The sequence below is a fragment of the Peromyscus californicus genome, unplaced genomic scaffold (assembly GCF_007827085.1).
Source record: "Peromyscus californicus insignis strain IS unplaced genomic scaffold, ASM782708v3 Scaffold_6__1_contigs__length_162567912, whole genome shotgun sequence".
Lineage (NCBI taxonomy): Eukaryota > Metazoa > Chordata > Mammalia > Rodentia > Cricetidae > Peromyscus > Peromyscus californicus.
The window spans coordinates 144,492,182-144,508,140 of NW_026294584.1; the positions used below are offsets into that span (position 1 = coordinate 144,492,182).

At 37.4% G+C, this 15,959-nt stretch overlaps 1 protein-coding gene across 1 annotated transcript in view; it reads right to left on the minus strand.

The window, feature by feature from the left end:
- Nucleotides 1–15,841, minus strand: part of LOC128099782 (killer cell lectin-like receptor 2) — a 31,035-nt gene extending 15,194 nt beyond the window's left edge. Inside the window, exons 1-5 of the mRNA XM_052721600.1 lie at nt 15,704–15,841; nt 14,150–14,239; nt 13,137–13,358; nt 11,036–11,178; nt 9,370–9,473 (exon numbers count right to left, since the gene is read on the minus strand). Coding sequence (XP_052577560.1) covers nt 9,370–9,473; nt 11,036–11,178; nt 13,137–13,358; nt 14,150–14,239; nt 15,704–15,815 — 671 coding nt within the window. The 5' untranslated portion in view covers nt 15,816–15,841. The remainder of the gene's footprint in view (nt 1–9,369; nt 9,474–11,035; nt 11,179–13,136; nt 13,359–14,149; nt 14,240–15,703) is intronic.
- Between the last annotated feature and the right edge of the window lie 118 nt (nt 15,842–15,959).

A 15,959-nucleotide genomic window follows, 5' to 3' on the forward strand; every position in this document is an offset into this window, starting at 1 on the left:
TATCGATACTTATTCAGGATTTCAATGGGCAACTGCTTTGAGTTCTGAAAAAGCTGATTCTGTAATCACTCATTTGCTAGAAGTTATGGCCATTATGGGTATACCTGCACAAATCAAAACTGATAATGCTCCATCATATGTCTCTGTTAAAATGAAACAGTTTTTTGCTTATTATAATATAAACCATGTTACAGGTATACCACATAATCCTACAGGTCAAGCAGTTATAGAAAGATCAAACAGAACTCTAAAGGATATGCTAAATAAACAAAAAGGAGTAACAAAAACCCGCAGAAATAGACTACATAATGCTCTATTAACTTTGAATTTTCTCAATGCCAATGAGAAAGGAACAACAGCTGCAGAGAAACATTGGATAATAGAAAAAAACTACAGAATTAAATCAACCTATATACTTTAAGGATGTGCTGACCTCAGAATGGAAACCAGGATATGTGTTACGTTGGGGACGAGGTTTTGCTTTTATTTCTACAGGAGAAGATAAGCTGTGGGTACCATCAAAATTGATAAAGGTTCGATTTGAACAAGAGAGACCTCTTAATTAGAGGAAGTGATAGTTCATCAACTATCGTAAACATCCAATTTAAACTAACTTACACCAGTAACACATGCCTTTTCATTTAATCAGATAACTTGTCAAAAAGGAACATCCCCAAAAAACCTTGGGGAAAGGTTTTTGTTTTTGTCTTTTAGGAGAATGAAGGTTAACGAATTTGAAGAACACTGGACAAATGAGACAACTGAAGAAAAGGAACAAATCATCTATCCTAAGAAACAGAGTGAAATGGCGTATGGGTATGTTATCTAAAAAAATTTTATGTCTTCCTAAATGTTTGTTTCTGCTTTTCTTTAAAGATTTAACACTATTTAACTTCTAATAGTCCCAGTTCAATTAAAATTTAAAGCTGACTTTGGAGTTGGAGAATGGCTCTCTCCTTCTTTAAACTCAAGCATGTTGTTAAAAGGAAAATGCAAACTCCCTGTATCATGCCAGAGGAAAAGAGCCATCTTCTGCTATGGGACAGGAGAAAAGCCAAATTAATTAAGGGACTATTCTATTACGAATCTCAACTCTTTGATTCTATTCTGATTCTTTAAACTTTTCTTAAAGTATGAATTTTATATCAAAATTTACAAGATCAATATATATAGATATATATACATTTTAAACTTTGTTAAGATATAAATGGTCATATAGAGTACTAACTAATTCTAAAAAGTCGCATATATAGTCTTTGTGTTCGAGTCTCTTATCAGTTTTTTGCAGGAAATCACGGTTAGACCTAGCATCAACTGAAGTCTCCAGGAAGAAGATGGGGCCCCACAACAACAACAATTCCACGTGGACAATAATAACATCACTAAGCTGACAAACATCATCTACAGATCAGCTTTGAACTACAAATTGCTCAGAGCAATTTTGAGAAGAGCTAGCTGAGATGATCCAGTCTCAAAGACTACTTGAATAAGGATTTGAGATAAACCCTGAATTTTGGCATTATACACAGACTGGATAACAAAGGATATATTTACCTTTCCTAGAATTTGACAATTAGCCTAAAATTTTTCTTTCAGGATAAAGATACCTTCGCCCCTACCCAGCAGGAAGCAATTTCAAGAATACGACGCCCACATTCCCAAAGAGGTGGTGTGGAGTGGTTGGTTTTTTTTGGTCTTTTAATGGGTTTTGGGTCTGGGATAATTTTCATTGATTAGGGGGGTTGGTTACAAGTTGTTGTCAAGGGTTAGGAAAAAGGCTAAGCAAAGGAGATTAGATTTAAGGTTCTTATTAAAAAAAAAAGAAAGAAAGAAAAGAAAAATGTAAATACTTTACATTGGATTGGATTGTTTTATATTGTATACAAATTATATATATTGAAATTGATATTGTTAGAAAATGTTATATATATTTTTCTAATTGTACCGTTCATCTAACAATGTAATGCAATTTTCTGATCCTTGAATGTTATTACCAACTATTAGGATATAAAGAAATGAAAGTTAGTAGTTAGATATTATAATAGAACTTGTAGTTATATTAGGTATGTTTTCAAGATTGAGTAGATATATTTTAGATAGACAGGTTATCTTCAAACCCTTCAGAGATCTACAGAATATGGCATTTAAAATGTTTTAATAACTTAGAAAATTTTTCTTTTTTGTTATGACTATGAGACATGTCGGCTCCTGGCAGTACCAATCTACTTCAGAGAAAATATGGGCATTGAAGAAACTGCATATGGAGTTAACTTTCATTGTGGCAAAAGTTAGCCACTGGACAACAAAGTATCCTCGAATCAACAGGACAAAATGGACAGACAGGACTTAAAACAAAGGATTACTGATTCTTGCCAAAACAAGTGTGGTTATGGCTTTATCAAAAGGCATCTTCAGAGGCCAGGACAATATGGCACCATCCCTGAAGTGGCCTTCGCAATTCAAAAAAGGTACAGTGCCCTTTTCTTCGAAGGCAGCTGAACAGGCAGTGGGCCGATGGCCTCTGATGTGCAATGGAACAGCAGCTGAAACAGTTATTCTTGAAGAGTAACTAAGCTCATGCCTCTCAATAGTAGACTGGCATTTGATGGAGGGATATGGAGAAGAATGGGATGCTGAGATGAAGCCATATATACACAGCCAAGAAGAATGGACAGCTGAATTAAAAAACCATCAACAATTTCCAGAATTTAAAATCCTGAATCATGACATGACACTAGTGGAATTCAGGTGTTTCTGGTACATGGACTACTCTCACTCAATGTGAGGTTGAACTGTTGACCTTGTGTACATCCTATTTCACAAATGAGTCTGTCAGATATGCTAAGCCTATAGGCTGAAGATGATGCCCCAGCACTTCGGAGAAACCTCAGGTGACTGTCCAGATAGCTGTCTGTTTCTGTCAACTCACAAATTTTTTGGAAGTTGCTTATGTGCACTTCCTGTTTTTATTTTTGTTAGCTAATATTATTTCCTTCTTGGGTCTCTGAGGGAGTTGAAGATTAGTTAGTTATAGTTGAAGATTAATTAGGATACATTTTGGACTTACCAAAATAGGATAGATAATGAAATTATTTTCTCTGAATTTGTCCAATACAAATGGACTAGACATTGTTTAGGTATTTATTACTTGTATATATTGTATATAGTTATTGTACTTTTGTATATAGTTTTTCTTATATTAGTTATAAGCTTTTTCTTTTTTTTCCTTTTTATTAAAATAGAAAAGGGGAAATATGGTGATATTTTATTTGTATTAAAATATTATTTGTATGTTAATAAATAAAGTTGCCCGGGGGTCAGAGCTATTAGCAAGCCATAGGAAAGCAGGGCAGTGGTAGCGTACGCTTGTAATTCCAGCACTTGGTAGGCAGAGCTGGGTAAGTCTCTGTGTGTTCAGGGATACAGCCATTATTGGATACACATGCTTTTAATCTTAATACCAATCATGGAAAACCTGGAGGCCTATACAGACAGGCTGTGAGGAGGCAGTCATGTGGTTGGGTTTACAACCAATGAGAAGGCAGGACAGGAACTCTATATAAAGACTTTAACACAGGGGTAGCTCTGGTTCGGAGAGGTAGGACCACCGCAGGAGGAAGGGTAAGGTTTTAGCTCTTAGCTCTGACCTCTTGGCTTTCTTCTTTGCATTGGTTCTGTGTTTATTATTTAATAAGAAGGTTGGATACATCTACAGTGTGCTATTTATTAGACTTCTGTATTAAGTTCTGTGTGTCATTCAGGAAAAAAAGAGAGTGATTCCTTAGGGCACTGGACCAAAGGCATCCATTCTACAGACACAAGCTGCTGTGTTGCACAAGGAAGGAAAATGGCTTCTGCTCTGTTAAGTCAGATTTCAGAAGAACGATTCTTCCCTTTCCAGCTCACCACCCTATTTGCACAGCAGACTGCGACCTGTGGTTAAAACATTTGGTCCTTAAGTAGTCACAGTTCACCACAGGAAGCCAACAAAGATGACCACATTCCACTTTTAACTTTCCTACCCACTGCACACTGAATTAGACAATTTACCCACTTTCTTTTCACAGACACAGGAGTGAGTTCTAACACAGTCATCATTATCTACACCTGTTGAACTGAAAAATGCACTGCCTCCTGTCTTATGTGGTGGTCCCATTACTGTGAAATTACTATTAAATGAAAAATATAATGGGAAATTATTTAAATTCAAACCTTATATTGATTCAGGCCAAAGTCTTTAAAACAAGATTTATTTACCAAAATGTACAGAATATGGCATTAATCATAAGTATATCAATAAAAGATTTCCATTTTCTCTAAATGCATACAATTGGTCTTGGGCCAATGACATGGTTCAGTGGGTAGAGGCCATTGGCATCAGACCAGACAACCAGAGTTCAGACCTCAGATTCCACACAATAGAGGAGAAGTGACTCTTTGAACAGTCCTTTAACTACTCCTGTGCTGTGACCTGTATGTCACAGTACATGTGAATATATGCACAAAAATAAATGGAATAAAATGAAAAATAAAAATAGTCTTTTGATCACAACTAAGGTTCTTATCTACTTCACACTGTTAATGATTTTTGTGAGTAAGTAAATTTAATTTTCAGTATTTCCATGGAACAATTTTACACTAAAATGTTTTCCTCTGATTTTTTTTTACAATAAAGATAGTTTAAAAAGAAGAAATAAATGCATGTGGCACAGAGGACACAGTCTTATATGCACACATTTTGAGGAGAAAGGGACATTTATAGAATAGTCACAGAAGAGGGTTTGTGACTGTTGTTTTGATTGATTTTTCTCTTTCCTCCCCCTCCTCAGAGCTATTGGGACTTCCCTGAAACATGGTGATCCTCTGACTTCCCTGTGTGCAACACAACTGCCATCTCTGACAGATAATGAATACTAAATCCTCAACTACCTTCCTTTGAAAGATAATTCAAAATGTTAAATAAAAACTAAAACACAATGCCAGGAGGTGGGAGCACATGCCTTTAATCCCAGCCCTTGGGAGGCAGAGGATCTCTGTGAGTTCGAGGCCAACCTGGTTTACAGAGCTAGTTCCAGGACAGTCAATACTACACAGAGAAACCCTATTGAAAAATCAAAAGAAAAAAAAAAGAAAGATGATACATGACTACAACCTAGCTCTAGGGAGGCTGATTTAGAGGATTATAAACCCGAATAGAGTGGGCTATGGAGCAAGACCCTGATCAACTAAAACTGAATTCAGTTCATTTATGAACAGGCAGAAAGCAGATTCCTATACAGTCTGAGGCTTCAGTAAAGCTAAGACTCCCAAAACATCATTAAACATGACAGCCAGTCTTTCTACTAATAGGCAGGGCAAAATAAATAGTGAATCTACAGAAAATGATCATTCAAACATCAAATAATGAATCCTGGAGTATAAGGAGTTCAAGGCCAGTTAGAGAAATACAGTGAGTTTGACCCAGGCTAGCCTAATGAGAATCTATGTCACAGAATACCAGACAGAGAATGAAATCCACCAAACTCCATGGAACTAAAACAGCAAAGGAATAAAACTTTAACAAAAGATCACCTTCATTTAACATTGGATTTAAGCCAGGTGGAAATAGAGGATTTAGATTTACAATAGGAATAGAAAAGGAAGATAAATGAAACTAAGTGGCCCATGAATCATATAAAGAACAGGTAATGTATAGTAGGGATGAGTATACATATTAGTCAGCCATAGGCTATGATTATGGTACAATCAGTAAAGCGTGTGTGTTGAACATGGACAAAGAGAAGAAGACCCAGGAGACACTAACTATTCACAAGATCCACATGGAGCACATATTCTGCTTCGTGAGTTCTTAACTTTACCTCCATAGTGATGCCTACCTGGACTTTTACCAAGAAACACAAGCTCACAGTTTCTCACCAGGTTCCTTAGAAGCTGACATTGTAAGCAGGTGTACAAGCTTCCGCACCTTCCCACTGGAGAAAATACATGTGGTGGCCACAGAAACCTTCTGGCCACTGGACTTCCTGACAGACACTTCCTGACATGTTTAGGCCCAGTAATCATACCATAATCAGGGAACAGTTCTGTAACATAGTCAAGGTCTACAAAGATCACTTAATCTGGATACAGACATCCTTTCAGTCACTAGAACCTCACTATAAATATTACCACATGCTCATATCACTCTGCTTGGTGCTGTAGTATACAAACAAATTCATTAACTCTGTGGCCTTTCATAGTGGCAAACACCAACAATTCTAGTGCTTGGGAGGTAGATGCAAAGGAGCAGAGCTAGCCTGTATGAAATGATACTTCCTATAGAAGTATAATTATAACTATATAATTAATAACAGTGATAATCTGTATGATTTGTACGTATTAATCATCATGTAAGGTCTTCTGTCCTCTTGCCACCTTTGTGACAGCCTGCTTGAGAGTTCCCTTGGACTAAAGAGGAAGTTATCTTTCTGCAGATTTGGAACCTAACTGTCCACACTGGCAGGACCACGTTCAAATAGAAGTGAGCCAGACCTGCGATGTTCTCAGGCACTGAATGAAAGCTTCCTGAGAAAGTTACCACTGTTGATGCCTCAGATAGTTTTTGTAGCAGCTGAAGAAGAAATTCACTGAATACCACAAAGATAATTCCATAATGAACAAAATCCAGCAGAAACAGTACGTTAAGCCCACAAAATTATAGGCAATAGGATTACCAACTAACACATGTAAAATAAGTACGTTTGATATCTTTAAAGGGATATAAGATAGTCATACCTGCCTGTAGTTTCAGCACTTGAGAGATGGAGATACAAGGATCAAGAGTTCAAGACCAGCCTGGGGACACAAATCTCTGTTTCAAAACAACAACAAAACAATAAAAATTAAATTTATTTTTAAATGATATAAAAGGCAACTTGAAATTTATGAAGCTAACAAGGTTATTAAAGGACAAACAGAATTATTAGGGGATTTTTAAAATTTGTATTTCTAAAAAAATCAATAATCAGGAAAAATGATGAATATGTGATATGAAGGCAAAGAGGGGGTTCTGAGGATTAAAGGATAAAATTGGATGACTACTGGAAAATAATGGACATGAGAGAATAAAGGATGGATCAACCAAAACTAAGGATGTATAAAAGGCCTATGGATACCCACTAGTTCACCAACACTAAGCAGACTCCTGTGTGTGTGTGTGTGTGTGTGTGTGTGTGTGTGTGTGTGTGTGTGTGTATGTGTGGTTTGGGGACTTTTATATGTTGCCTTTTTGTTTGTTTTAGGCAATTTTTGTCTTGCTGGAATTTTTTTTTAGTTTGTTTTTATTTTCCTTTCTTGTTTTGAGTACATAGGAAGGGAGGTGGGGAGTAACTGGGTATTAAGGGGGAGAGGAAAACCTGATCAAAATATATTCTATGGAAACATAGTTTAAAAATATCAAACTATAATTTAAAAAAGAGTTAGACTGACAGAAAATATGAGTTATTAAGTGAAAATCAAAGTGCAAGGCAAAGGATACCTCCAAAGGAATCACCAGTCGGGGAGACCACAGAGGCCTCCAAACAACCAGGCTGCGGCTGTGCCCTTGGTTTTCCACCATAACTACTGGAAACACCCTATTTCTGAAGACACCACACACTTGCTATCAGGACATAGAAAAACAAGTCTCAAACCAAAGAGGAAATATCTTCCCTTAGGCTGTCTTTCAATGGGTCAAAAGGTCCTGTGCAGGTTACTAGGGGAGTGCCTTAGCTAGGGTTTTTATTGCTGTGAAAAGACACCTGACCTCAGCAACTCTTATAAAGAAACATCGAACTGGGGAGTCTCCCTTACAGTTTCAGACCTTCAGTCCATTATCATCATGGTGGGGAGCATGGGATTGTGCAGGCAGACTTGGTGCTGGCTATCTCTTGATATGCAGGCTACAGGAAGTCTGCTGACACACTCAGCAGTATCCAGAGCATAGGAAACCGCAAAGCCCACTCCCACAGTGACACATTTTCTCCAAAAAGACCCCACCAACTCCAACAAAGCCACACTTACTAATAGTGTGACTCCCTATGAGATTATGTGAGCCAATTGCATTCACACTTCCAAAGGGAGAAAAGATTTGAATGGTCTTATCCAGCACTGGACCCTGCATGCCACAATACTGACCTGCTAGGCAATATGTCATATTTGATACTGTTATCCAAATCAAAAGCCCACGATTGCAGAGGTCATGGGCTCTAGTATGGAACCTACTACTATCATTTTGCTAAGTGGTCACATAGTCAAATTTCATTTTTAATATTTATGTTTATGGCCTGGACCTGCATTGCTCTCAACCTCCATCAGAGAAGTTTCTTTTGGCAGTGGTCAGTGGTCATTGCAGAGAAGCAGAACTGGTCAGAGTGCTTAGGAGAAGAGCATATGTGCTCAACCTTAAAGGGGTCATCTTCATAAACCTGTTTCCCCCAGAACCACCACTACCACGCAGGAAATAGGAAAGAAGAGGAAACAGAAAGGTTGTAAGAACCAGAGAAGGAAAAAGCACTGTGAACAGCATGTTCTGGACATGACAAAATTCCTGCACAGATGAGGAGGCATATACTACCACGTAAGGAATTGCTATTGTTAGGTGACGGCTGCTGGAAAAGGGAGATTTGCTCTTTTCCGGGGAGGGGGGTGGCCTCCGGTATGTATCCTTTCTCCAGTGGATGCCCTACCATGCACCTAGGGACAGCAGCAATTAAGAAAACAGGAGTTAGAGAGGCACATGTTAAACAGAAGCAGAGGAAGCTTGGGAGTTTAGGGAAGGATATAATCATATTTTATTTTATATATATGAGATATATTCAAGAAAAAGAAATATTCTTAATAAAGATAATCAATGAATAGTTTTCTACCAGATTATAAATTAACATAACACTTGGAGTCTACAATATGACATCTTGAAATGGAAGGTAGATATACATATATACATATAGATATGCAAAAAATGTTCTTATATTTATAAATAAGAAGCAATTTATATAAACTAACTCCTGAAACAAATGAAATGAATATTTCAAATATTCATACTTATACTATCTATCAGGATGATTTAGTCACTTTCAAGTGATCTTAAGTTGTTGATTTGCTTGTGTTCTCTGCATCTTAGAACACACAAGTCTTAGCTGTGTTCATTATTACATCACTAGCAGTCAGCTTCTAGACTGTTCTGTTCCTCTTCCCTGTCTAATGCTTGCTCAAACACTGCCTTGTGCATCTTATTCTTAGCTGTAAGCTCTATTGAAAAAGAGAAAAGCATTGTGAAATGAGAGAAAAGCCTTTGCACACAATCCTCCCATTTCTGCACCAAGTTAGAGTATGAAGGCTCAGAAAACTTACAGTTTAGATGGGCCATCATCAATCCATTGCCATTTCCTTGTTCTTGTGTCATATGATAACCCAATCCAGTAACTGTTCGGCTTAATTTGGAGCTGAAGGAACTTCTGTAAGAAAAAAAAAAGAACTCATCTGATGATAAAATTTCCCCGTGGCTGATGAAAAAGAACAACATAGCAGGCCCCAGCTATTGTTCTGTCAGTTCTCTGCTGTCCTTTCCTCCAGTGCTTCCTTCCCTCCAACCTCATTTTTAAAGTGATTTCCCATAAATGAGTAGCTCATTTATGTCAAAACCAATGTTAGTTATGTAAGTTATTTAAAATGAAGACCTCAGGTGTCTAGGGATGCTAGGTTCATGAAATGATTTATGTCTTTAGACCAAGTCTCACTATATAACCAATGCTGACCCTGAATTCACAATATTACTGCTGTGACTCCTATAAACCAGCACACTGTGTACATGGCTCATTAAATAATTTCTGACACTATTTGAAATTATTCAAATGTGCATTCCCAAAGACCACAGAGGCATGTGGGAAGTGTTCATATGGTAAGTAACGCCCTGTCTTCATAGCAAATTCATTAAGAGGAAAAGTACTGTGTGAAAAGCTGTTCATTAAGCTCCATGCTCCAGAGAGGAAGCTGTTCTGAAGTTTAGACTTGGAAGTGACAGAAATTGAGGAGGAAAGGGACAGATATTTGGAAAACCTTAGTGTCTTACATGTGACATGCAAGTGGCATGATATCTACTTAAATTTTTGAACATATCTTAAAATATGTTTTTAAATTTAATTATGATTAATATATCAAATGGCAAATCACATAATTATTTGACATTAAAAATTATTTTGTTGTAATTTTTATACATGTATTAAATTGCTGTACAAATTTTGTAAAATGTTCTAAATGAAAAAGTTTTCAAGCTGTTCCTGCAAGCATTTCTCTAGAAAAATATTGTCTTCATATTGGAAGAGGTTTTGTTAGGAATAATTTAAATAGAAAATGTCCACATCTTAGCACCTCTTTTTCATTCAATTACTCATTTCTGAAAATAGACATCTTTTAAAAAAACAAAAAAATATAGTATGAAGTAAAGATGATGGAGAGTTTCACTGACAATCCCGTTGGAGCTACCTGGTAAAACTACTTAGTTTCACAGTTCTCATATAATTTCCATTTTCCAAATTGCCCCAGAGGTCAGTTACTTTCTCTGTCATCTAATTCCTTATCTCAGCCAGTCTCACATCTGGGTTCCAAAGAGCAAGCCCTAGACTAAGACGTCACTGGGTGTAGTTGGCACTCTATGGAGATACATAACTGTCACTCACAGGATGTGCTGTACCAAAGGTTTAAACTTATTTTGGGAAAACATGCTTCTCTGAGGGACTCCCTTGCAGACACCTGAGAAAGAGAGGAGATTACAAAGACATGGCTGTTTCTTTAATGAGTCTTCTCATAATGGGCCCTGTGTCCTGACACTAAGCCAGCAGCAGGAAGGAGTAGCCTACGACACTCTTACTGCACAGGTTTTGCTCACGTTACAGGCAAACCATAAACAACACTTAGAGGTCTCTCTTTCAATAAACCTGCCTGGGCTTATTATCTCACTATCCAAGGGTTAATGACAGAGTCTAAGAGAAGAAATGGATATGTTAAGAGTCTACAGTACCAGTTCATCATCATCATCTATTGTCAATAGGGATAAGCTGCAGTCCCGGCAGGTCTGTTTACATCCACTCCAGCGTTTATTGTCCATGATGAAATAATAACATTTTACGCCACAGCAGAACCAGTGTCCTTCAACCCGTTCACCTACAACAGAGAAGGTAAACGGTGAAATTTCTTATTTTCTAATATTCTGTTATTAGATCACTGTTTTAATTAAACATCGATAAATAAGTAAAATTTCAGAGCTCTAAGAAATTTAAATTCCAGAATGTTAAGAGACCCTTTACACCCAGGCTCTATGGAGTGCTTTTTATAGCAGTAGATATATAGAAACAGCTGATGTGTCCACTGTGGATAAATCAGTAGAAAAAAAACATAGCACATGCACCCGAAAGAATATTATTTATGCTTTAAATTGGCTGGGCATGAAGACTTATGCTTATAACCTGAGCACTACACAGAGTGAAACAGGAGGATCAGCACCAGTTTGAGGCCAGCCTAGGCTAAGCAGTGACTTCCATGTCAGCCTTGGCTATAAAGTAGATTCTAAGACAGCCTGGCCTATGGATTAAAACCATGTTTAACACCTAAACACTTTAAAAGAGAGGTGCTCAACCAAATGACGAACATGGATGAACTGGAGGATGGAGTGCGAAGTGAAAAAGTCAGGCCCACGACCATACTTTATGGCTCAACTCAGATGAGGTTTTAACACAGCCCAACACTAAGAAGCAGAGGCTTGTGAGAGCTGGAGTACGGGGAACAAACACTTGCTGCACAGAGGCAGTTACAAGGATGATGGAATTCTAGACCTGCAGCAATGCACTGTGTTCCCAGTTCATCCTCACACACTGTGCACTTAAGGATGTGCTGTGGTCCGTGTTAGATGTTCTTACCTTAAGAGAAATAAGAGACACATGAGGGAGCTTTTGAAGGTGCTGGTCTACTCTCCTGATTATGTTGATGCCTTCAGTGATAAGCCCACATGCCCAAACATGTCAAGTTGAATACATTAAAATGTGTGCACTTTGTGTAGCAATACTACCTCAATATGATTATTTTGTTTAGTGAGGGACTGAGGATGGCCATGCTCTATTATCAAACTTTATCTGCATCCTGTGTTTTCCTGTGAAGAGGTATCATTGTGTAGCTCAGGCTAGCCTGGAATTTGCTGAGCTGTCCAGATTGTCATTAAATTTATAATCCTCCTGTCTCAGCCTCCTAAGGACAGGGACTACAGCAATATGCTACCATTTACAGATGATAAAGTTATTTTTTTAAATGAGACATAATATTTTTCATGGGTCTGAAATATTTCAAAAATTTTTGGCACTTTTTTCCTATCATATTTTATAATGTAGCAGTTTGAAAGATATTATTATTCCTTGCATAATAATGATTTTTAACCCCTACCATGGTGTAGTGAGATCATATGAAAAAGCTCTTTGTAAACTCTAAATTCTGAAAATAATATTTAATAATGAATGATAAACTGTGTCAATTAAAATTAACCAGTCACAACACAAGGTAAGAAAGGTTCCTTGTAAAGCTTGATATTTTCATCTTTCTGGCCTCATTCACTGTGTCACTGACAGTTACACAAGTGGGGACACCATTTTGAAGTTCCATAATGTGCTGCAGGGAGCTTCACTATGGTCACAAACAGGCCAACTCTCTCATACCAAGGCAGAAGGAAAACACACACACACACAATCATTTTTATGACTGCATCCATATAAATGCTCTGAGTCCATTCCAGCCTAAGAATTTGGTGAATGCACTCTTAATGGAAACTTCCATGTTCTGAAGATTCAGACTTGCCCACAGACAAAAAGAACCTGAATTGTCAGCTGTGCTGACTTACAATTACATCCTCTTAGAGCAGTAGAAGCCAAAACAGCCACTGAGTTCTAGAAGCTATAAGATTCTCCGAATTCAAACAGGGATTTCTGGGGTTCCAAGCCCCTCCATGAGAAAACGAAACCCCAAGCCATTAACCCACAAATCACCAGCATTTTAAGCTGCTAGTTGGACTTCAAATCTTCTGGAAAGGGGAAACATTAGAGAATAAAGCAATTCTTTACTCAGGATCCCCTCCTTACCTCTGTGCTGTTTGGAATCTACAACAAATTTAGTTTCCTGGTAGCATCTGTTCAGTGTTCTGTTGAGTGTGTCCAGATCTTGTTTGAGGGCATCATAATCTATAGACTTATTTTTCAACATTTCTTCAATTAAGTACCTGTCATTTTGCATGGTGCTGTTCTCTTGATGGGGAATATTTAGAGTTTTCTGCAATTCATGTTTTTCTTGACTATACTGAAAAACTAAATTAGTAGCAGTTATAACACTAAAAATGCTTATAAGGAGTAAATATTGAAATTTAAGATAACAGAGAAAGTCCAAATTGACAACTAACACATATTATTACTGGAACTGGTACTTTGACATTTAGAAAGTAACACCTCAATTAACTCACTATAGGAATGGAAATACAAATTTCTCTCTATCAGGGTATCATTAATGTAAAGCAAACAATACAGCTGGATAAAATTATGGTGGATGTACCACATTCCAATTATTTAGCTTTTCACAGCAAAACTTTCAAAAACATACGTAAGTAAAATAGTCAGTGAATACTTAACACAACATGAGAATGTGAACTTAGAAACATTAAGAAATGGCACAATTGTCATTGGACTGGAGGGAAAGCAAAATATCCAGATAGGTTGCCATGTCTTAGCACAGTCTGGGAGTGATTTCCTCTAAAAATGTGAAGAAATCCAATAAAGCTTAAGTATTAATGTCTCTGTACAGATGAAGTCTTTTCACTTAACCATGTCCTTAATATACACCGAAAAAAAGGAAAAGAACATCATCATTTCAACAGCCCCAGAGTTAATAGAATACGTATGCATGAGAACAGGACACTGCAGTCTGTCAGGCAAAAAACAAACTAAAACAAAACAAACAAACAAACAAAAAACACAGTTGAGAGCTATCTGGCACATTCCCTGATTATAGGCAGAAAAATGGACAGAGTGTGTTAACTGCATAATTTGTGTCTAAAGTTATTACTTAGGCAGGAAGGCAAAGAAGATGTATACCAATTACTCACTGTGTGTCACCAACACTGCAACTGTCACCAGTAGAATGGAACAAAGGACTCCCAGAGGTATTGCAATGAGGTGCCAAGGGACTGGACACTCTTAATCAACACAAACAAACAAACAAACAAAAAGCAAAACAAGAAAATAATCACTCTGAAAAGAGCACGTCCCAATACTGTTTATAATTTTGTGTAGCATGGAAATGAGGGGATATTGGACTCTAACAGTTTTACAGAAGCCCATCATACAAGCTGACTGAACATGTGCTTTCAAAATTTGTAGCACATCTACCTAAAATGCACCCACTACAGGAATCCTACATGTGTGAAGTTTCACAGGATTACAAACTTCTTTTAAATTTGGTCTTATATTATCAATCCTCCTACTTCAGCCTAAAGTAGCTAGATGACAGGCACAGGCCCCTCACCCAGTTCTCCAGGATCAAAAGTGCATCCTTCAGAAAGCAATGCATAGACATAGTCCAGTTAGACAATTCCAACCTAGAGCATACAGTCAACCAAGGATGTATAAGTGAGGATGAGAGGAAGGAAGGAGGGATGGATGTTCTTGAGAACTGTAGGTACCATAGTTGTTTTTGAGCTGACCTGTATACAGCTCCATCCTTTCTGGGGCCAGAAGTGAACTTTTTTTCCCATAAGTTCCATATTTTCTAGACAACCCTAAACATCTTCGTGTGTCTGATGTTTTGGTAAACTGAAAGCCTAGCCTCTGATTATCACTCTGTCAAAGAAGTTAAAGTTCTCAGCCTGGAGTTCAGCTGTTACAGTTCATGCAGAGTAAGCAGAAAAAGAGAGCAGAAAAGTGAGATTTCCTCTTTTTTATTAAATAAACTTAATTATTGTTTGACATTTCTGCAAATTCACAATGTGGTTTAGTCATCCCCATACCCACTACCCTCTCTCATCCCCTCTACTCCTCTGCACCTTCTCCTCAGTAGAGACGTCCACATCTGATAAACTACTTTTTTCTGCTTCATTGCACTATGTTAGAAATATTTAAGATGCTTAAAACACCTTCTGATAAAGGGAAAGTATTGTTTCTAAAGCATACTTTGCATTTCTTTAAGATTTCATTTCTCTAGGACATTTGGTGTTTCTTCAGATTCTAGTTTGTCACTTTTAAAGGTTTCAAAATTCTTCTTGACTAGACTAATGAGAAAAACCTCCTAATAGTTTCTCAAATTTGATGAAATGTATTCACTTCTCACCTGTCAATTTTCAAGAACTGTTTATTTATAGACATCTATTGATCTCCTCCATCCATCTGGCTTTCTCTGTTACCAGCTAACAGTTAAAAATAGAGGTATTGGTTTCTTTTCCTTTTAAGGATGATAACTTAATTTTTAAACTTATTTTTGAACAATTTTCTACATGATTACTCCCTCACTCATACTCATTTATCTCCCCCCTCCCCCGTGCATCACCAAGCCCAGTTAAAACGGAGGGAATTTTGTTTTCCATAAAAGCCAGTAGGATATTATTTTCAAAGGTCAAAAGTCAGAATGCATAAAACAGGTGAAATTAGACACTTAAAACACTTACCCCTGTGGTCAGCTTCTCTGGGCCCTTGAGTCTCATCTGACCTTTCTCGATTCTGCAAGTCTGAAGACTTATGGAATCTCACAGTTGTGTAAGTGATCTCCTCATCACTCATCTTGGGAGTAAGTGAAGTATGGTCTGTGTTACAATCTGCCTTGAGTGATTTCTAAAGAAAAAGGTAAAGTGTCCACCTTTAGGAAAGTACCTGGATCTGATTCTGCAGTGGGGTGGGAAGGTACAGGGTCTGATTCATTCCCCT